This window comes from Conger conger, chromosome 7 (assembly GCF_963514075.1).
Source record: "Conger conger chromosome 7, fConCon1.1, whole genome shotgun sequence".
Lineage (NCBI taxonomy): Eukaryota > Metazoa > Chordata > Actinopteri > Anguilliformes > Congridae > Conger > Conger conger.
This window is the reverse complement of record NC_083766.1, coordinates 35,520,885-35,542,788: the sequence shown is the minus strand read 5'-3', so window position 1 is coordinate 35,542,788 and position 21,904 is coordinate 35,520,885. Positions and strand designations below refer to the sequence as shown.

General features: G+C 48.8%; 1 protein-coding gene across 1 annotated transcript in view; it reads left to right on the top strand.

The window, feature by feature from the left end:
* robo3 (roundabout, axon guidance receptor, homolog 3 (Drosophila)) overlaps positions 1–21,904 on the top strand; it is a 148,933-nt gene that overhangs the window by 120,805 nt on the left and 6,224 nt on the right. Inside the window, exons 8-22 of the mRNA XM_061247694.1 lie at positions 1,868–2,039; positions 4,894–5,099; positions 7,848–7,929; positions 8,554–8,722; positions 10,767–10,933; positions 11,740–11,861; positions 13,164–13,380; positions 13,840–13,964; positions 14,063–14,240; positions 15,232–15,450; positions 16,071–16,110; positions 16,228–16,367; positions 16,826–17,101; positions 17,604–17,751; positions 21,263–21,487. Coding sequence (XP_061103678.1) covers positions 1,868–2,039; positions 4,894–5,099; positions 7,848–7,929; positions 8,554–8,722; positions 10,767–10,933; positions 11,740–11,861; positions 13,164–13,380; positions 13,840–13,964; positions 14,063–14,240; positions 15,232–15,450; positions 16,071–16,110; positions 16,228–16,367; positions 16,826–17,101; positions 17,604–17,751; positions 21,263–21,487 — 2,486 coding nt within the window. The remainder of the gene's footprint in view (positions 1–1,867; positions 2,040–4,893; positions 5,100–7,847; positions 7,930–8,553; positions 8,723–10,766; positions 10,934–11,739; positions 11,862–13,163; positions 13,381–13,839; positions 13,965–14,062; positions 14,241–15,231; positions 15,451–16,070; positions 16,111–16,227; positions 16,368–16,825; positions 17,102–17,603; positions 17,752–21,262; positions 21,488–21,904) is intronic.

Here is a 21,904-nt window from a genome sequence, read left to right as displayed (position 1 = left end):
GTAGAACCACGACATTTGCGAAATCCCTTGTTTCTGACCGTTCGTGGACCTCTATATAAAACGTTAAAGTCCCATGCGATCTGCACGTGAGCGACCTATGTCCCGTTCATTCTTGAAAACCCGTGCGTAGGTTTGGGAGGTAGTGTAGCGGCGTATGCCCCACTGTTGCGTTCTCGCCTCGTGAGTGACTCACGCCGTATCGCGGTGAAGAATGGAGCACAGCTTGACGCACGAGAGCCGCTTATTAACGCTGCGCTCCGTAGGAGTAGAGTGGGTGGACCTTGGCGTCCGCGTGTGGTCCCCAGTCCCCAGGATTTGGGCGCTAATTCCGTACGGAGCGCAATGGGAAAAACGGGGCCTGTTAGCAGGCTGGGTTATTTATTTAAGCTCCTGAGAATCGGTGTGTAAGGAGAGAGAGAGAGACTTTTGAGTTTTTACAGAGACACGGAGGGCTGGTCTGAACCTACGTGTGTCATATCTTGCGTGCAGCCTCTGCGTTAGATTAGGGAGAGAGAGAGCGAGAGAGAGAGACAGAGAGAGGGTTGGCACATCGATGCATCATGAGAAACCGATGTAAGGGCTGCAGATGGCGAGGAACATGCCCCCAGTCAGCTACAAACCCAGGTGCTGAAAGGCATGCTGGGAATGCGTGGGAGCGGGCCGCGGCTCCCGGCAGGAGAGCGTGAAGGAGCAGGAGAAGGAGAGGGAGAGGGAGAGAGAGAGGGAGAGAGAGGCTGAGGAGGAGTGCTGCTCTGTACCCGAGCCAAAACGCGGTTAGATAACGCCCGCCTCTCCAAAGCGTTCCCCCCTCGCTATTAATAGCGTTCGACAGAAGGGGAACAAAAACGTATTAGAGGCGCTATGTAGTCGACGCTCCTCCAGGGAGGGAGATGAATAGGCCTCCAACAGACCTCCTGCCGGGATGTGGGGGGGGGGATGAGCACGAGGGCCAAGAGTGCAGAGAGTAGCGCCTCTGTCCCTCAGGTCACGAACCGCGCAGTAAATTCCCTCCCATAATTCTACTTTTCTCCCCGGCGGACATGTCTGGACTCCTCCTGTTATATTTTAGGATTATCCCACTGACCCCCCGAAACCTGACCCCTTGGCCTTCCTCCTTACGCTTAAACCTCTTAGTTGGAAGGGGTTAGAGGACCCTACCCTCGCTCCCCGGCCCAATTCACGCTTGTACCCCTCTTCCCGCCCCCCCCCCCCCCCGAAACTGTGACAGTTCATACAATAAAGCAGCTGTCAGTGTATCAGCTTCAGGGACACAAACAACCTTTGACCTTTGATCTTTTTTTTCCGCTCTTTATTCTACGTCTGGGGGAGAATCCCTTTAAAGTGCCCGCTAAGATTGCTCAATCATCGTTCGATCGGCAGGCAAACAATTTCTGAGATGCGGAAGGAGATGATAGCGCTGAGCGGCTTAAAAAACCTCTTACCCCGTCGCAGCTGTCTGCGAGAGGAGCTCCGTCTCTTTACTGGATTATCTCCGGATTATTGGGTTCATTACCGAGCGTGCCAACGTGCTGCTGGACCACCTACTTCTGTTGACAATTGCATCGCCACTAGGGCGTTATTATCAAGCGGCATCCCCTCCGCATTAAATGCTGCCTCTTCCACTGGCGATAGACAGAAAAGCCGTCGCATTCCATCATAACCAATGTTTTTATGTGCCCTGTACCTTCTGGCGTGGAAGAAAAATGTGAGAATTGCATTTTAATAATTCAATAGTTGGAGATTAAGTGTGCTTCACAGCAGCCTGGGTGGACAGTTTGCTGGTGTTTTGCGGTGACCTGTGTGAACAGTAAACTTGTGTAGCAATGTTATACAAAACTGCTATGAGGAGGTACCTTTGTTCCCACAGATTCTGCTGTTTCCCAGTCAACCGCCCGCGCAGTCCGGAAGGTTCTCTGTGTCCCTGAGCGGAGAGCTGACCATCACTGATGTGCACGCTGAGGATTCTGGGTACTACATCTGCCAGGCCATCAGTGTGGCGGGGAGCATCCTAACCAAGGCCTTGCTGGAGGTGGAGAACGGTGAGTAACTGACTAATATGAGTGAGTGAGTGAGTGTGTGTGTGTGTGTGTGTGTGTGATTGAGTGTGTGAAAGGGCGATTGAGTGAGTGAGTGATGTGTGTGACTGATGAGTGAGTTAGTGAGACAAACACCCATATCCAATTTGCTAGATTATTGAATAAGAACATCCGTTAATTGGTAGCAAAGCATTATTCCGAAAGTGAAAAAATAAATGAGAAACTCCTCAAAGCTGTCCAAATTTAAAACAGTCCCCCCCAAACAACCTCCAACCCCCCCCCCCCCCCCCCACATACACACACACCCCCATAGGAGTGAGCCACGGGGGGCTCCTGAGACATAATTAGAAAGGACAAGTCGGGATGGCGTATGCAAATATGTTGGGGAACATATGCTGGCTCCGTCATGCTCCGCAATAACAGGATAACGTGTTTATGCAGCCTGACCATGTCTGAGTCCTGGTGCTCCACTGGGTCCTCGCCCTCCATCAGCGCTCCTTCTTCCTCTTCTTCTTCTTCTTCGTCTTCTTCTTCTTCTTCTTCTTCTTCTCCTCCTTTTCCTTCTCCTTCTCCTTCTCATTCTTCTTTTCTTTCTCCTCCTCCTCCTCCTCCTCCTCCTCCTCTTCACGGTGAGATCTCGCACACAGAGAGCAGCAGGCCGCCGCAGTGTAAACTCGCAGTATTTCGTGTTTGTTTTTCCGCCCTCGGGGCCGACCCTCTTGGTGACGGACGGCGTGTTGTCGAAACTCGGGGCGGCGCGGGCGTGACCCGGGAGGGTTGAGGCCTCGGGAGCGCGTCTCCCAGCAGTCTGTCAGCACAGCGCCCGCGGGGGGAGGAGCCGCTGGGGCTTGTGTACGGAGCGTCAGGGGGTCGGAGAGCGAAATGTCGGCCACGTGCCTCGCCTCACTGCCTCCCTGTCCATCTGCTCTGACCGTCCTAATACCGGCCCTGAGTAACCCCCCCGCCCCACTCCAGTGTGACCACCCCCCCCAGCATCTGCCCCGTCTCGCTCCCTCCTAAGACCCAAACCATCCCACAATGCATTGCTGTCCTGTGGGGCTGTGTAGCCCCTGGCCTTGCCACCGCTAACTGCCCTCTAAGATTCATACTCAGCTCGTTTCGTTCCATCACTTAGGCCACACTACATTAAATCGTAGAAAACACCAGAAAATGATATTGTCAAGGTATTGAAGCATTATTTTTTTTCTCACTTCAAAGATCAATTCATTTTCATTCCCAGTGAACAAAACCATACACTGTTCCAGATTTGCGTCATGGGAAGCGCTTGCTTTTCTTTGCGGAAAATCAGAAAAACTTGTTACACGAGTAAAAAAACCCCCAAAAAACCTGAATGCAATGTGTTACTGCATTCTCGAACGGCAAGGTCGGGCGAAAAATAAATTGTCCCTTTAAATGATAATGGATTGCATTTAATGCATTTTTAAAATGGTGCCAAGTAAAAAAAAACAGCAATGGATTAAAGTGCTCATTAAAAGCAGGCCATCTCTTGTGTTGTCGAGCACTTCTTGAGTAACCAGAAAAATCAATTAATATCCCCCTTTAATTGTTTTTTTACCTACAGCTAATCGCCTGTTACTGATTCCAGAACTGCGGGCCCTTAGACGGTCATGTGATTGAGAGAGCTCTCTCTCTGTCATCGATTCGAGGAGAAGCCAGGCGGGGATAGAGATTGAGTGGCTTTGCGGAGAGCCGCATTCATTTTAACAATGGACGTTTCAACCCAAATGCTTTCAGTCGCGGTGCTCTCTGCTAAATATGCCAGTAATAAAGACTGGAAACCCGGTTTGAATTAAACGGTTGTGTGATAGCAGCACCATTTTCTCGTTCGTATGTTATTATTTTCATTTCGCAGAGGAATGGTATCATTATGAGGGCTGTAACCCATTTTGTTGGTTCGGTAAATAGACTTCAGCCAGGGATCATGGGAGAATTTTTGAAAGATATTATTATATTGTTAAGATCAGATTCGCTCAAATACTATGGCTCCAACTGTAAACAACATTTTTGGATTCTAATGATCAAATTGTTCTAAAACTTTCCTGAAGCATTTTGAAAGCCGAAATTGACATCTTTATTAATCAGTTCATTATGAAGGATGCCATAACGTGTTATGTAAAATGATGGTAATCGCATGTTATGTAAAACATAACTACATCCAGTCATATGGAACACATGACAATCCTGTTCCCAACATTCCCACACGCTTACAAATGATTCATAAACATGTAATACTGCACTAATTAAGGCATTATACATTCTCCAGGAAAGCTTCATGCTCAATGTTGTGATGATGTGTTTTTGGTAACACTTTACTTGAACCCCTCGCCATTAGGCTGACATAGCACTGTCATACACATGTACACGACTGGGAACCGCAAGGTCGGTGGTTCGATCCCCGGTGTAGCCACAATAAGATCTGCACAGCCGTTGGGCCCTTCAGCAAGGCCCTTGACCCTGCATTGCTCCAGAGGAGAATTGTCTCCTGCTTAGTCTAATCAACTGTACATCGCTCTGGATAAGAGCATCTGCCAAATGTAATGTAATGTAAAATTACATAAATGGCAAACTGACATACCTTTATCGGAAAATGTTATGACAGATGTAACCGTCATTAAATTTTTTGATAAAAGTATGACAGTTTTATGTCATTTGACATAACCTGACTTCATCGATTACGCCATCTTGTAACAGGTGTTATGTCATGTGTATGACATTCTTATGTCTTATGGCGAGGGGGTCAAGCAAAGTGTTATCGTGTCTTCAATTTGACCGGTGAAATACAGAGTGCGGGTGCTGAGGTTTTGCTATTTTGTGTCTCCACCCCCCTCCCCCCCAGCCCCCTCAGACCGCGTACCCCCCATCGTTCGCCAGGGCCCGGCCAATCAGACACTGGCGCTGGGAGCCACCGCTCAACTGCAGTGCCACGTGATGGGCAACCCCTCGCCCAGCATTCAGTGGGAGAAGGACGGCCGAAGGATTCTGGGAAACGACGCCCGCATTAGCCTAATGGAAAACGGCACTTTGCAGATCACAGTGCTGCAGGTAGTTAAACGGAGAGCTTTGGAAACCTTTTATTATACAAACGCTTTTCAATGCATAGGGACATTTGAATTAAAACGCTTTGTGACAACCTGGTGCATTCACGGTAACTGCACTCCTTATGGCTGCCGAATAGCTTGCCTTGTACTTCTAACTCCAGCATTCAGTCTATTTCTAATTCGCTGTCAGACTCAAACAGCTTATGTTTTATTTCATATTCTGTGTCCCATAGCATGCAGAGTTGGTGGAGTTGAGAAATACATTACATTATTTTTTATTTATATTAAATCTCAAGTCTCAATATTTCCATGTGAGCAGTGTACAATACTTGAGGTTTTCGAAAGGTTTTTTTTTTTTTAAACACGCACAGTTTTATTGACGGACAATTATTAATATCCACACCCCAGACAGTTTTATAGTTTACTCGATCGCCCTAACTTGGACTCTGGGATGCAATAAAAACGCGCAAATGGCGCATAATTATCATCGTAATGAAGAAATCGTTAGCGCGGCCGCGCCTCTCCGTAATGAAAACCCGCTCGTCTGCCGCTCTCCCTGCCCGGGTCTTACCTGAGGTCGCGGTGCGGGTGGAGTGCGCTGGGTGTGCTAATTGATTGCGGCTGCTGATGATTAACGATCCCGCAGACTTTAATTAAATTCCAGTGGCAGAATGAAGAGAGTCAGGGCCCGGTCTCGTGGTTCTACAGCCGACATTCGCTTTGCAGTAATCTATACTTCTTCCCAGGGTTTTCAGCCTATTGATAGAGAACTGGAAATTTCTCTGCCGCAACTGACTGATTAGCGGAGACCGTAGCATTATCGCTACCTTCCTAGAAAGTTCTCTGCTGCAGCTGAATGTTTAGCTGAGACCATACCAGTATCGTAGGCCTTCTGGAAAGTTCTCTGCTGCAGCTGAATGATTTAGCAGTATAAGCCATGGCAGCTTATATGGTTTTGTGATTCATTGCCTGTTGGATTCCTAAATACACCTGAAAGACACTTTAATGCTACTCTCATTCTGTACCCCTCCCTCTCCCAGCTCTTGAGTGCTTTCAGTTCTGATCTGTTTTTGAAACATGACCCAGCATTCCCAGAACCCCACCCTGTTCTCAGGGAAAGAGACTCTGAGAAGCACCCTCACCATTAGCTCCAGGGCATTGTGGGAGCTGTTGTTTTTGGGGTGGGATGAGCTTGGGTGTTGGGTACAGGAAGTTGAGGTGCTGACATCATCCTTTTTTGATGACATGACGCTGCGTTCTTGTGTGGGGTGGCAGGGACGCGTTAGCCGTGTGTGAAAGAATAAGGAGGACATTGAGAGAAATAGGACGGATGTGAAGGGAATAAGTGGTAAGGAATGAAAATATTTATCTCCCTTCTGACTCCCCCCCCCCCCCCCCCCCCCTCCTTAATTTTTAATATTGCATTCGGCCCGTTGCCTGGTGCTACCATGCGTGATTAATGGACAGGTGCCCGCAAGTTTACCCCACATAGCCACCAATCAGCAGCCATTAGCCGGGTCTAGCTGTGGATTTGAGGGGATGTGATTGGCTGCCGATAGCCTGTGCTGTGGTCTCCTCATCCTGAGAAGGAAATGAGGTGGAGAAAAACACAATCTTGTGTTTCTCTCCCTCATGAGGATTATTTAACATATAGAGCGAGCCAACTGGTTTGCATGCCAGTTCCATGGAAACAGGTCTCTCCAGCTTGTGGAATGTTTTGGCACCTCCAAACTTCACATCACGACCCACTACCCTGCTGAGTATGTCATGTTTTACCCAAACAATATTTATGGAAAAATCAATATGTGCTTTTTTACATGAGCTCTGAACTTTCCTTGTCTAAACTTACTGGCCGTGAGAGTCTGGAGAGCGACTGGGTTGAAGTGTGAGGTCATGTGGGGAGAACCTCAGGGTTATCGCGGGGACGGGGTGTGACCGCACGGCGTTTTTTTTTGGGCCGTGTGTCGGCGAGCGAGTCCCGTGGAGCCGAGAGCACGGCGCTTATGTGCTGTCAGCCCCATTAGATCCCTGTCGCCCAAATCCCGACGTCTTCCACTCTTGTAAGCAATTTCAGAGCCCTTCTCGCTCTCGGCCATTTGATGAAATTTTAATCTGCCTCACTCCCGGGCCCTTCCCACGCGGCTGCGCCAAGCCCTCTCGCTTTTATCCGTTCGCTAAGTGAAGCAGCCCAGACGGCCGGTTCTTGGCAGCCGTGCCAGGAATCCGTAAAAGGGCCGGTTTTCCGAAAAGGGCCGACCGTGGACACAACCTCCCTCCCCCCGCCCCCCGCTTAAATCACCTTCCATTTAATTTTCACCAGACCGATACAGGAGGGGGGATAAGTGCAGTGTGCATTAAATGCTAGCAGGCAAAAAAGTGCTCCAGGCCCTTTTCAAAGAAGGAGGGAGAGCTTTAGAGCTAGAGCAAGTGAAAGGCAATTGACAACCTGATTTAATGTGTTTCTTCACTGGGTGCTGAGCTATAGAAGATAACTATTTGGGGAAGAGAGGAGAGCACTGTGCCCGAGTCCTTTCTTCTTACAATCTTCACTGCTAAAGGTCTTTGTAAACATTTGGCAAAAAAAAAAAACCCCAAAAAAACCCTTGCACTGTTTGATGGGTATTCCATGGTAAAATTGGCTGTGTTCTCAGAGTGTTTATCCAGATCTGCCTGGAGAAAAAGCAATTCGCCGCCGAGCCCAAGCAGAGTGGCTTTTATGTGCAGGAGTTGACGCGTTGCCTGTTGTTGCTAGGAGACGGATTCCGGGGTGTATACCTGCGTGGCCTCCAGTTCCAGCGGGGAGACGAGCTGGAGCGGGATTCTCACGGTGAAAGGTAGGTGTGACCGTGCCCCTCTGCTGCCGTCTCTCCCAAAGCACGGATTCCCCCGAAGCCCTTCAGACATCCTGTCTCTTTCCCTTTCTTTCCCTGCGATTCCTCTGGGATAATGTTCTCGGTGTAGCTGTGTACAGATAGGTTGTTTTTCTATTCTAGCTGTGTGTATGCACTTTCAGAAATAATAGTGAAAAGTGCCTAAAATGGTACAAATGCTTTCCACTGGGGTTAGGGTTAAGGTATACCTGTAAGTACATAAAATTCTACCCCTAGCCAGCGATATATAAATTCATTTATATTGTTTTTGCATGGGAAAAGTATTCATTTGCACCCAAAGAGAACATTACTGTACTTTCAGGGTACATTTGGGAAATTGTATCCTTGGTGAACAAAAAATGTACCTCCACTGTCACTCTCAGAAAGAAAGGGTCCTTTGGCTTGTCTCCATTGAGGAATCATGTTTTGTTCCATATGGAAACCCATCATAGGTGGGAAGTGTGAAAGCTCCCAGACATTTTCTGGAACTGTTCTTTTGAGAGCGTAAGGAGGAGCATTGGTATGGATATTATAATATATATATATTCTCTGCTCACAGTCTGTTCCTTCTCTTTTTTTGTGATGTAGAAGGCGGTGCCCCCTCCGTTCCTCTGGTCTCGGAGCCGTTCCAGCTCCCGGGGCCGCCCCAGAAGCCCATCGTCACAGACGTGACCCGGAACAGCGTCACCCTGACGTGGCAGCCGAACGCCCACGAAGGGGGCGCGGCCGTGACCTCCTACATCATCGAGGCCTTCAGGTGAGAACGAGGGCAGTACCTGCCTCTCTCAGCGTCCTGCTGCGTCACCTCCGTGCTCTGGCACTATGCCAGCCTGAGCAGCTTGAAAATTGAGCTGGTCAAGCTGGTCATAAAGCTGGTCTAGCTGGGTATGAGCTGGTCAACCAGCATTGTCAAGCTGGTCATAAGCTGGTCTAGTTCGGTATGATCTGGTCAGTCAGCATGGCCAAGCTCGTCATAAGCTGGTCTACCTGGGTATGAGCTGGTCAACCAGCATTGTCAAGCTGGTCATAAGCTGGTCTAGGTCCAGACTTACTCACATTAGATACTGACTTCCAGTAGTCCTGCACTCTTAAAAAATATATTGCGAGGGTTGTTTGCTATGGAACTTTGTCCAGTTGAAGATACCCATGCAAATGCTCATACATTTAGAGAAATGCACATACACATCCCGAAACCTGCTTTCTCAGTCAGGCACGCACGCGCACACACACACACACACAAACACACACACACACACACACGCGCGCACACTCCCTCTGATGCCACAGTCATTAGATCTGTGGCAGACCCTCCTCTCCTCCCTCTCTCACCGGGGAAGTGCTGTGACCAGACATTTTTCATTTCGTTATTAATTGCACGTCAGCGTTTCAACGCTGGTAGCCAAGCCAGGCGTGACAGACAGGAGCTTACATCCATATCGCCTTCCAGCCCCTGACCCCTTTCACATTCAAATAAAGGTGCCCTTAGCTGTGGAGGCTCTCAGCTTCCAGCACTGCAACAACAGTTCACGGTACATCCATCCTAGCACTGTCAGTTGGGGATTTAAACAGTTCTGAGCCTCTATAAGCCAGTCCCTCCACAGACACGCGGAGGCCTTGAGCTCTTCTGAGCAGACATATCTCAGCCGGATCTCATTTGAGCGTAGCCGCGAGCAGGCTAATAGAAGGGCAATGATAGGACCCCGGGAATCGGATCAGGGTGCGAGCGAGCAGCGGTGTCGGGACAGGAGCTGCTCCTCGGTGTACGTGCGACCACGGTGCCCTCTGGGGCGGCAGGTTACTGTCATATCGCATTCCCAAAAAATCGCTTGGTCATGAAGATGCCGGAAGATTTAATGCGATGTTGTCGGTGAGGTTTTTGGGGAGTGAGAGGGAGAGGTGAGGGCCGGGCCTGGTTATGAGAGCCGGGTCTTCCGTCCCCGTTTCCCCGTTCGGACGAGGGTGCGTCCACGTCCGCGACTCGGAGTCGGCCGGCAAAGTGACCTTGGATTTATCACTGTCGTTCCGGGGCCCGGGGGAGGGATATTTTACGACAGACGCAGCGTTTATTGCCGTAGCCTAATTGCGCAGGTCGGCTATAAAGTCGGCCGTTCCCGGTGAGCCGCTACCGGGGGAAAATAAAAAAATGAACACGAACACGGCGTGGTGGCGCTGAACATGGGCGTGGGGGAGCAGAGGGGAGGCAGCGGGAACTGAACGTGATGTCTGGGAAGGCACACGTGCCCCTTCGCCAAACAGATGCTTGTTTGCGAGATTTATTCAGTTATTCATCGGGACATAAAAAAAAAAAAACCTGCTTAATATGAAATGGATCCCCTTACAGGTTTGATTTTAACAAGCAAATTGTTTATTGAATAAATGCATTTTGAATAGCTAAAAAATCACTGGGCTATCATTTGCCCAGATGTCGTTATTTACAGGGCATGGTTCTGTCATCAGGTTCAGAGGCGGTAAAAACACCCTCCGAGGGCTAAAAATAGGATTGTCACTGCATGGATCTTAGATTCAGTCAGAAAGTCAGTGAACTGTCACAGTGTTGCTAAGCATCATTGAGCACAGCATTCAATGATAATAGCAAGGAGCATGGCTAAGTAGCCGTAGCCTTGCCTCTCTCACTGAGACGATTTGAATTTAACCCTTTCCTTGTTTATATTGGATACTATATTGAAGCTGAGTTGAAATCGTGGGTATGAGTCGAAGACCAGGTCGGATGTTGTGAGATTTCTTTACCTCTTGTTATTGGGAGAAACGTTGACCGTGCCCTTTACCCGTTTTTATTTCAGCCAATCGGCGGGCAGTACCTGGCAGACGGTGGCGGATCTGGTGAAGATGGAGAAACACACGGTCAGCGGCCTGTACCCCAACACCATCTACCTGTTCATCGTCCGAGCGGTCAACGCCTACGGCCTGAGCGACCCCAGCCCCATCTCGGAGCCCGTCCGCACGCAGGGTGTGTACCCCGGGGAGCGACACGCTCTCTAAAGACCTTTCATTTCTCATTATTATCTAATGTCCGTTGTCTGGCCAATCGAGTAATCAATTGATTACTCAGTTCTCATTTGCAGTGACCACCTGGGTGATCACGTACAAGCACACAGGCTGCGAAAACCCAAAAATTAACAAGTGTGTTGGTCTTATATTGAGACTTAAAATCTTAATCTTTGTTAAATAAAGATGAAAATAATGCCGGTGAGGTAATATACCAATGGAAAAATAAAATTTCACTTGTCAAGCAAATCTCATCTCAACATTTACCAATGGAAAAATACATTTCAACTTAAAACAAGCTATTATTTTCTACTTGAGAAAAAAAAATCTTAAGTCTTATCTCTAGACTGAAATGCTTCTCTGCTGTGTAGGGAATACAGGGGATTGTGTAGCAGCCGGGGCCTGGACTACCAGACGTGCAGTCTGTTTTTAGTGGGAATTTGACCGTAATGCTGCCTCCATCACTGTGCTGGAGCATTGCATTGTTTATTTACTCCAGAGGGAAGATTACCCCCTACCAACCCCATTTCTAGCAGCAACTCTCCCCAGACAGCCTCCGTTCAAGTACAGTACTAACCAAACGCAGCTCTGCTTGGCTTAAGAAGTATCACTCGAGAAGGCTACGGGGAGGTGATGCTGCTGGCTGTAATCATTTCTGTCGGTAATAACAAACCTGCGGGTGAGTCAGGATTCTCGCCCAGTGCTCTGTGCGTGGAGTGGGAGTGGGAGGATGGGGTTTTTTTGTGAATTTTGTGAATCTTCTCGCAGACGTGAGCCCCACAGGCCAGGGTGTGGACCACAGGCAGGTCCAGCGGGAGCTGGGTGAGGTGGCGGTTCAGCTGCAGGAGCCGGCGGTGCTGACCGCCTCCAGTGTGCAGGTGGCCTGGACGGTGAGTTACGGGCGACTGCCGTGTGACGCGCTGTGTTTCCACCATTTTACATTTTATATTTCAGTCATTTGGCAGACGCTTTTAATCCAAAGCGCACTTACAAGTTGCATAGGTTCTTCCACAAGTTAAAGCATCACATCCATAACTAGTAACATACACATGAAGTGCTGTTCTAAACATACAGTCATCATAAGTGCTATTTTTTATTATTTTATTTTTTTGAGGGGTTAGACAAGAGGGATAGGGATAGGGATATCGGAAAGGGGGCGGGAGTATATAACCGCTACGTTATGAGACCTCGTCTGAGCGTTGATTCCAAATGTTGAGCAACCCGCCGTCTGTAGATGAGCGCGACGGACAAAAATGAAGGTCTACTTGTGTGAAATATATTTTTTTAAAAATGCTTAATCTGCTTCGACAGTTGAAAGAAAATGTGAAATTATTAAATGCATTTTAAGTCATGGAAGCTGCATCTAACTGAAACATTGCTAATGACTTGTAACATGCTGCATCATGTGATAGTAAAGTTCTTCACTCCAAACATGACAGTCAGGCATAACATAACATAACATAACGTAATGACGAGGATAGGCTATTTTCCTACCTCTAAAGTTTGCCAAATGCTTAGTTTCCCAACAAAGTAGATATGTATCGCTATATGAAGCCTGGTCTTGAAAACCTCCAGAGTTTCTGCCTCCACTACATAACCTGCCAAGCTATTCCACATGTAGACCTCTCTCTGTGCGAAAGAATACTTGCAGAATCTATTTCCATTTATGCCCCCTGCTAATTGAACTCAACCTGAAGAATCTCCCGTAGTTCACTCTGTTAATCCCTTTTATGAATTTAAAAGCCTCAGTGAAATTGCCCCTGAGTCTCTCAAACTATATTTGTCCCCCACTAAGACATGAATGAATGAGTAAATGAATGACTGTGGGATGCTTAAATTGGATTAAAGTACAGAAAGTGGTGTGCTGTTGAGTTTTCAGAGCTGAATTGTGTCAGTACACTGCAAAAAAAACAAAAAACAAGTCAGTTTTTAATCTTATATTTGGACTTGAAATCTTATTTTTTGCTAAATGAGACAAAAAAATTGCCAATTAGGTGAGAGATTTTCCAATGGGGGGAGAAAATAGTAACTTAAAACAAGATAATATTTTCTAGTTGAGAGAAAAAAAATAAGATCTTAGATCTGATTACAAGACTAAGAACGTTTGTTAAGACAACAATGTTTGCAGTGTACTCCCACACACTCACTGCAAAGTCAGTCTTTGACCCAGTTTGACCCCGCTGTCCCCCCAGGTGGACCGGCAGTCCCAGTACATCCAGGGGTACCGGCTGCTGTACCGACCCACGGGCGGCTCCTGGCTGGTTCAGGACGTGAAGGCGCCCCCCGAACGCAGCGCCATCATCGCGGACCTGCGCAAGGGCACCGAGTACGAGATCAAGATCCGGCCCTACTTCGACGAGTTCCAGGGCATGGACAGCCAGCCTCTGCTGGTCCGCACGCCGGAGGAAGGTGGGGTCTGAGGCTTTATGTTCGGCTCGGGGGGGTTGGAAGACTGGTTAGTGAGACAGTTGTAAAAGGGACAGTTAACAAAATGAAACTGCTTTGTTAGCCACTTGTAATTAGCACTGAAAGCGGATAATGGACAACTTCAGTCTTTTTTCTGGACACATTCTAATTTTGCCCCTTCCATAAACTGGCCCTGTCTTAGGCTGCAATCGAAACCGCATGCTAGCAAACTACTCATACAAAATTTCAGCCTCGTTTTAATTGAAATATAGTATGAGTACTATGTGGTTTCAAACACAGCCTTACAGTTTTATTTCCCACATGCAGAGTGTTATTTTTTGTGATATAAAAATATTATTTGCTGGGTTTCCTCCCATTTCTAGATTCTGCATTTTTTTTGTAAATATAAATCACTTTTATCCAAGTTTCTCACCTTGAACTCCACTGTTGTCCTCTTTAAAGTTCCAAGCGCCCCTCCTCAAAGTGTTACCGTAGCGACATTGAAGATGAGCAACAGCTCAAGCATCAGCGTTTCCTGGGAGCCCCCCCCTGCCGAAGCGCAGAATGGAATCATCCAGGAGTACAGGGTAAGCCTCTTTAGTGTGACAGCGTGGGCGGGGCGGCTTATTAATTATGAGCCAGAGGGGGGTTGGACCGTTGCCTGACTTCGTCTGATTTTTGGCAGGTCTGGTGCCTCGGAAACGACACACAGTCACGCTACCACATCAACAAGACGGTGGAGGGCGACGTCATGGTGACGGTGCTGAAGGGCCTGATGCCCGGGGTCGTGTACCTGGTGGAGGTCGCCGCGGTGACCAGCGCGGGAGTGGGCACCCACAGTCAGCCTGTTTCTGTCCTCATCAGTGAGTCATAGCGCCTCAGCAGTGTGTCATGCACTCTCAGAAATAACATAGCAGTGCAGGTTCAATTTTCTTCTTGAAAGAACACATTTCCCAAATGTACCTTGAAAGGTACAATAATGGTCTTTTGGGTAGAAATAAGCACCTTTTACAAACAAAAAAGGTACAAATTAATTATTAATCCAGTGGCAATGGGCTTAATTTAATGTGCCTATAGGGTACCACCTCCGCGACAAGCCTTTGTACTTTTTTCTGCACTTTTCATACCTAGTGTAGTGTCTCCCCTATCAGAGCCCTGGTGGGAAATATAAGCCTGCATTTATTCAAAAAAGAATTCATTTAAAAGGAAAGCGGAAACAGGTGGAAACAGAAGACAGAGTCTTCTGTCTGTCCACCTGTCGAGTTCCGACAGGTTCTGTTCGCTTTTTTTGTTTGTTTGTTTTTTGTAAATAATTATTTATTGAACACAAGAATAACAAAAACATCCAGACATACTGTACATAGCAATAACAGATAGAGCAATTAAAAAAAAAAAAACCTAACCTAAACAGACAAGGACTCGGGCAAGCAGAACCTGTAGGAACTGCATGGGTGTGGCACCGCTTCCCTTCAAAATGAAAACTTTACGAAGTGAATGCAGGCGTCTGGCATCGTGTCCGCTCTGCTTCTGAGCTCAGCGAGCTGTCTGGCTGTCGTAAACGCGAAGCAGCCCATAACTGGGTGTCGGTCAGAGAGCGAATATCTTCTCCCTCATTACAGCGCGCCGTGAGATTAGCCAGGATTTACAGCGCTGACCTCTGCCTGACCGTCATCATGCTAGCATTTCTAACTGGCTTGTTTTTAACTGGCTTGTTTTTAACTGGCTGTTTTTGACTGGCTATTTTTAACTATACTTCTTATGGCTAACAGCCAGACTGATTCACTTTTAGTGTCAAATGCGAAGCAGAGAGGCTGACCTCCATACCCTCCCCCCCCCACCCCCCGACTCTTTCAGAGCTCCCTGCCGAGCAGACCCCCGCCCCGGCTGAGCCAGATGAGAACGTGAGCCTGGCGGAGCAGATCACGGACGTGGTGAAGCAGCCGGCCTTCATCGCCGGCATCGGCGGGGCATGCTGGGTAATCCTCATGGGCTTCAGCGTGTGGATCTACTGCCGGCGCAAGAAGAGGAAGGAGCTGAGCCACTACACCGCCTCCTTCGCCTACACGCCCGCAGGTAGACCCCCAAACCAAAACCACTCTACACCCCCACAGGTAGACCCCCACCTAAACCCACTCTACACCCCTGCAGGTAAACCCCCACCCAAAACCACTCTACACCCCCGCAGGTAGACCCCCCACCAAAACCACTCTACACCCCTGCAGGTACACCCCCACCAAAACCACTCTACACGCCCGCAGGTAGACCCCCCACCCAAAACCACTCTACACCCCCGCAGGTAAACCCCCACCAAAACCACTCTACACGCCCGCAGGTAGACCCCCCACCCAAAACCACTCTACACCCCTGCAGGTAGACCCCCCACCTAAACCCACTCTACACCCCTGCAGGTACATCCCCCACCAAAACCAGTCATAACTGTCGTACCTCATTGGCAATAATTCTTTAGCAAAAAACTATTAGAAATAATATTTTAAGTCTTAAAATAAGTCTTAGAATAAGCTGTCTTATTATGTCTGAAATGCTTATTTTGGGGTTTTTGGAGTGTTCGCAGAGCATAGTGTCCATAGAAGTTGTGTTTTACTGAAGCAGTTTCGGTTGGGCGCATTGCTCAGGGGTGCACCCCCCTGCATTCCCACCCCAACCGCGGTGACCCATTTCTCTGTCTCCTGCAGTCGGGTTCCCCCACGGAGAAGGGCCGGGACTCAGTGGAAGGTAGGTTTGGCGGTCTGCCTCGGTCTGCATTGCGTGCGTGCGAGTCAGAAAGACGGTTGAGTTTACCGGACACGACACAGCGGCGCTGACTGCCGTGTCACTCTATCTTCTCTGCAGGCCAGGCATGCTGGGTAACAACATGGGCAACTACCCCTGGCTGGCTGACTCCTGGCCCACCACCAACCTGGTGCACAGCGGAAAAGATTCGGTCAACTGCTGCACCAGCAAGCACGACTCCACGGAAAGATACTACAATGGTAAGCCCTTCTCATCTTCACATGCCTGGCTGAAATAACGTCCTTGTTTAACAGCCAGTCACTTTTAAGGGATTTTCGCCTTTATTAATGTGTGTTCATCATGCTTTGAAATGACCTTCTTTTGCCTCATGATGTTTCAAATAGCTCATCGCTTGAAGCTGAAATGTGGCATTCAGGAACTTAGGTCTCATATAATATGTGACTGTACCCAGTATGAGGTAACCTGTAGACTTGAAAAAGAAGAAGAAAAAAAATTCAACTAATTAAGGAGTTAAATACTAAATTGAGTTCAAACTAATTAAGGACGGCTAGTCAGTGCACTAAACGGGGCTTTGAACGCTTGTTTTGAATGTGATTAATGAGCTCTTTTTATTGCAATTACTTAAAACACACACACTCAGGCACACACACACACACACACTCACACTAAATTCCCTGTGTGTTTTCGTTTTCCTCAGAAGCTGGGATCTCCAATTATCTGAACCAGAATGAGAAGTACAGCTCTGGGTCCAACGAGGGCCCGATCTACAGCACCATCGACCCCACCAGCGAAGACCTGCGAGGCTTCAGCACGCCCTACTCCCAGCACACCACGCCCTACGCCTCCACCCCCGTCATGCCCTTCTCCGGCCAGGCCCCCTGCAGCCCCGAGCACGAAGGGGGCCACTGGATGGTCCAGCCGGGGCCCTCGGGGGCCCAGTACGCCCAGCCGGATCGGTCCAGGGCGGAAAACGGTAGGACCACCTCCCTTCCACATTTTTATTCTGTTACCATGGCTACTGAAGACCCTGTTCATGGAGCTAGGGAGAAAAGAGAAGGAGACGCCATCTGGAACGCTGTTGCTGTTCTGCACGAAATGGTGGATCTTTTTACCTCATTCTTTGCCTTTGGAAAGGCAATATGAGACTAGCACTAATTTATTGTGTTAAGGCAAGTGCCTCACATTGTTGTAAGGTTGGGTCAGACATTAGATGTTCCAGGATACTCTAAATTTGGATACTTGCAGGGATGAAATTGTTTTGTTACTGTTATTTTAACAGTTTACATCACACAAATGCCTCGCATTGTTCTAAGCTTGCATCAAGACTTTAGAGGTTTTAGGATACTCAAATTTGGAGCCTTGCCTCGTTGCAGGGACGTAATTGTTCTGCTGTTATTTTAAGGCAGTTCACTGCTTCACATTGTTGTAAGGTCAGGTCAGACGTTGGACGTTTTTGGGTACTTGTGCGGTTGCAGGGAAACAGGGGAAGCCGAAGTCGATGGGGAAGCCGGTGAAGACCCCGTCGCTGAACTGGATGGAGGCGCTGCCGCCGCCCCCCACCTCAGCCGAGCTGCAGTCCTGCTCCGAGGGGGCGGAGAGAGACGCCGACGACGAAGACCTGGGGTGAGAGCAACGACAGGGAGCCGTTACATTACATTACGTTACAGTAATGCAGGGGTGTCCAATCTTATCCAGAAAGGGCCGGTGTGTGTGCAGGTTGTTGTTTTAGCACAGGACTAAGACAGCTGATTCTACTCATCGAGGTCTTGATTGAAGACCACGATTAGTTCATTAGTGTAATCAGGTGTGTTACTGCTGGATTAAAACAAAAACCCGCACCCACATCGGCCCTTTTAGGATCAGACTGGACACCACTGCATTAATGGCATTTGGCAGACGCTCTTGTCCAGAGCGACGTACAGTTGATTAGGCTATGCAGGAGGCAATCCTCCCCTGGAGCAATGCAGGGTTAAGGGCCTTGCTCAAGGGCCCAACGGCTGTGCGGATCTTATTGTGGCTACACCGGGGATCGAACCACCGACCTTGCGGGTCCCAGTCATTCACCTGAACCACTACACTGCAGGCAGCCCTAACCCAGTCGGAGCCCTGCTGAAAGCAAAAAGCCAGCCCAGAACTTGGAGGTGGAGGGTGTGCGCTCAGTCTGTGTCAACCGATCAGAGAAGCACAGTCATAAAAGATATATTAATTATCTATATGCGTTTGACATTTCCATAATGGAAGCTGCACATTGAACGCTGGCTGGCCAACCCTGGCTAATGCAGTTCAGCCTCAGCACCCAGCTTCAGGGTGTAATTACAGAAGCTTTTATGCATGTTTTTTTAAAATATTGGAGCACTTGAAGCGCATATTTCCGATGAAACTCGATGACATAGTCGAGCAGTTCTGCATTTTCTCAGGTTCTGCCGTCGGGTCTTGGCAAACAGTCACCTGCCCCCCCCCACCTGCTCCCTCCCCCCGGCCTGCTCCCCCCCCCCCCCCTTCCCCCGGCCTGCGTCTCCTGATCTCGTCTGACAGGGCGTAATGATGTTTTGGAGATGCCGTCTCGCTGTCTCCTCGTCTCGTGAGCCGGCGGGTTCCGGTGGCCGAGCCGCCATCTCGTCACCCCCCCCCCCCCCCCCCGCCCCTCCAGTTCAGGTGGCGTTTTTTACCCCGTCGGCTGACGGACGGTAATAACGTAACTCCGCGCTGAAGCGGCGGAATCGCAGGCGGGTGCGGGCTCGCCGAGCGGAGAGATGGAGTTACGCCGTTCTGCCACGGGCCGTCCCCGACACCGGGATCTCAGCCACGCGTTTACCTCAGCGCCTTTTTAACGGCGGCTGACAGGTCTGTCCCGCACGGTGGAGATAACCGGGAGCGAGCGGGCCGCTTCGACAGGGCTCCTCACGTGGTTTAGCGCGGTAATGACATTAGCCCGTGTCAGGCTCGTTTCCCCACCGTTCCTTCCCTTTCCGGGGAGGAGAACGATGTCATTATTCCAGCCCGCCGGGCACGGCCGTGTAACCCGACATGATTTCCGCCATTAGCCTACAGTGTGCTTCTCACATTCTTTGATGAACTTAAGATAACTGCTCTGACCTCTTCCCTTAGCCCCCGCGGCTAACGCTCTGCCTTATTTGATTACCTCCCGCCTTCGGCCTTCCCTCGCCCTGCTCTCCGTGCGTGGGAAGGCTGTCGAGCGCTCGTCTGGTTTTTCATGTTTTACGAGTTTCTGAGCAGTACGTATTTCTGCGGCAGGGTAAAATAGGTACCCCCCTGCTCTTTTTCGCGCTGAAAAGGTCATTTTGAAGTAGAGCGCGTTCGGTATCTGCAGGTTCTGTAGGCGTGCGATTGAGTGGGCTGCCTTTTCAAGTGCCTGTTGCGCATTTTTCTGTCGCCCTAAAATCTAAATGCTCAAAACACCTCAGATATTGCTGCCCAGAGGCCTGTCTGTCTAATTGGGCTACAAACGGTGGAAATCGATATGCCACCGACCGATTCCATCGACCCTCGGCGCTAAAGAGACACAGACGTCATTAGGACCAAATTGCAATAGATTCACCTGCTGCCTAGTTAAGCTGTTGATGAATTGTGGAGGACTAAGTTACTAAGTTAAACTGTTGAAAGCGCAACTTCAGTTAAACTTGAGTGGATCTGTCAAAATCATTCATCCTCCTGGTCCAAATGTTGATTTGTTTCAGAAAAGATTTGTGTCAGACCAACTCAGGCGGCACTAAATTTAACATTAATCAATGTATCGATATTGCCATGCTGTTCAACTTACACTTTTCAGTAGTGTTGTTTTTAACACTCCCACTGTTAGAGTTGTACCATGTGTTGTGAAAAATAACACTTGCCAATGCTTGTTAAAAATGAGTAGCTGTAGACTCATTGCTAATCATATGGCACATTGGTTCTTTAGTGTGATCTTTCTCAACAACCTTTGTACGGCGTACCTGCACATGACTTGTCATTTGTCTCTATATAACCTATTACCTTGGCATCATGGTCACCTGTTCACCACGGTCAGCGGCCATGCTGTTCCTCTCACGTTGGAGCTTTATTGATGCATGTCGGCCACCAGTCAGTTTGTTAAACTAGTGCCTGACTACGGCCTGTTTTGAGACATGAATAGGCTTCCTTAGGGGGAGGCACATGCATCTTGCTGATGGCTGCCAACAAAACTACATTGCTGGGTTTGAACAATATCTCTTCGAGCATAATATATCCATTTTAGCACAATTTATGAAGTTGAACACAAACGTTGACTTGAAAAAGAAAATAAATATTACGAATGGTATTAACGTAAACATTTAAAAACACGCCAGCGTAAGTGCACATAATTATCCCTTTGTTCATGCTAATTAGCGGTGGAGTCGTTCCCCGCTTTGTCCCAATTACAGCCGTTGGTTGGCTTTTGTCCAGCCGATGGTGCTGCATTACAGTGGCGATGAGTGTGAGTGTAAGTGTGAGTATGAGGGATGAGTGTGTTGTAGCGAGACGCATTTAAACACGGTCAATGACGGCTCTGCGATTTTGCCATGCTAACAAATAGCCATGAAACATGACAGCCCAGTGAATGGTTAATTGGACAGGTTTACTGGGAAAAAAACCCCCAAAGCTGTTGATGCTTGATGTCAGGGGTTAAGTTCCATAAAAACGAGAAAAGCGGTTTGCCCCGTTTCATTTACTCTCCTCCACCTCCCAGAGTGGAAATATCAAGTGTTCCTGTTTTGAGAGGCGCTTTAATGGAAAAACAGCAGGTACGAAAACAATGATGGAAGTACTCAAACACCAGAACATTATACAGTGAGAGATGCACTGGTACGCTGCACAACAAAAACTGTCTGTCTTAACAAGCCATTTTAGACTTGTAATAAGACCTTAGATCTTTTTTTTTTTTCTCAAGTAGAAACTGTTAGCTTGCTTTTAAGTTGCTTGACGTGTGAAATCTTGAAACGAGTCAAACTTTCTCACCTCATTGGCAATGTCTTTCATCTATTTTAGCAAAAAACGAATAAGAAATAAGATTTTAACTCTAAATGTATTTTTAGTTTTCTTTGCTGTGTAGGAGAAAATACTTTACCTAGTCCCGTACGGTCATGTGTCTAACCGCCCCCCCCCTTCTTCCTCAAAGGTCGGATGAAGAGGACTGGTGTCCGCCGCTGCCAGAGCGGACGTATCTGATGGACGAAGTCCCGGAAGACGGCCCTGCCCCGCCTCCGAGGGGGGACCCCTCCTCCCCCGCCACCTCCTACAGCCACCAGTCCACAGCCACGCTCACCCCCTCCCCGCGCGAAGAGGGCCGGCCCTGCGAGGACATCCCGCGCCTGCACCACTTCGACGCGCCGCAGCTGGCACGGTACGGCCCCGCCCGGCTCAGCCCCACCCGGCTCCGCCCCGCCCTGCTCCGCCCCGCCCCGCCCGGCCCCGCCCGGCTCCGCCCCGCCCTGCCCCGCCCGGCCCCGCCCGGCTCGGCCCCGCCCAGCTCAGCCCCGCCCGGCTCGGCCCCGCCCGGCCCCGCCCGGAATGAATGCTAAGCGGTATTCAGCTGTATATGTATTGTGCTCGAATCTTTAAAAGACTTCTCTGAGTGAACGGAAAAACTTTTGGAAATACGCGCTACCCAAGGCTATGTGGACAACTTTTGCTGTGCCATGTATTTGCGTAGGGCTTCTTATTTCCTTGAGGCTGGATTCAAGATCTATGCGTCATAGAGTGTTTAGATATTGGTCAATAAGACTAAAATAGATACAGACAAGATGTTTTTTTCTTTCGT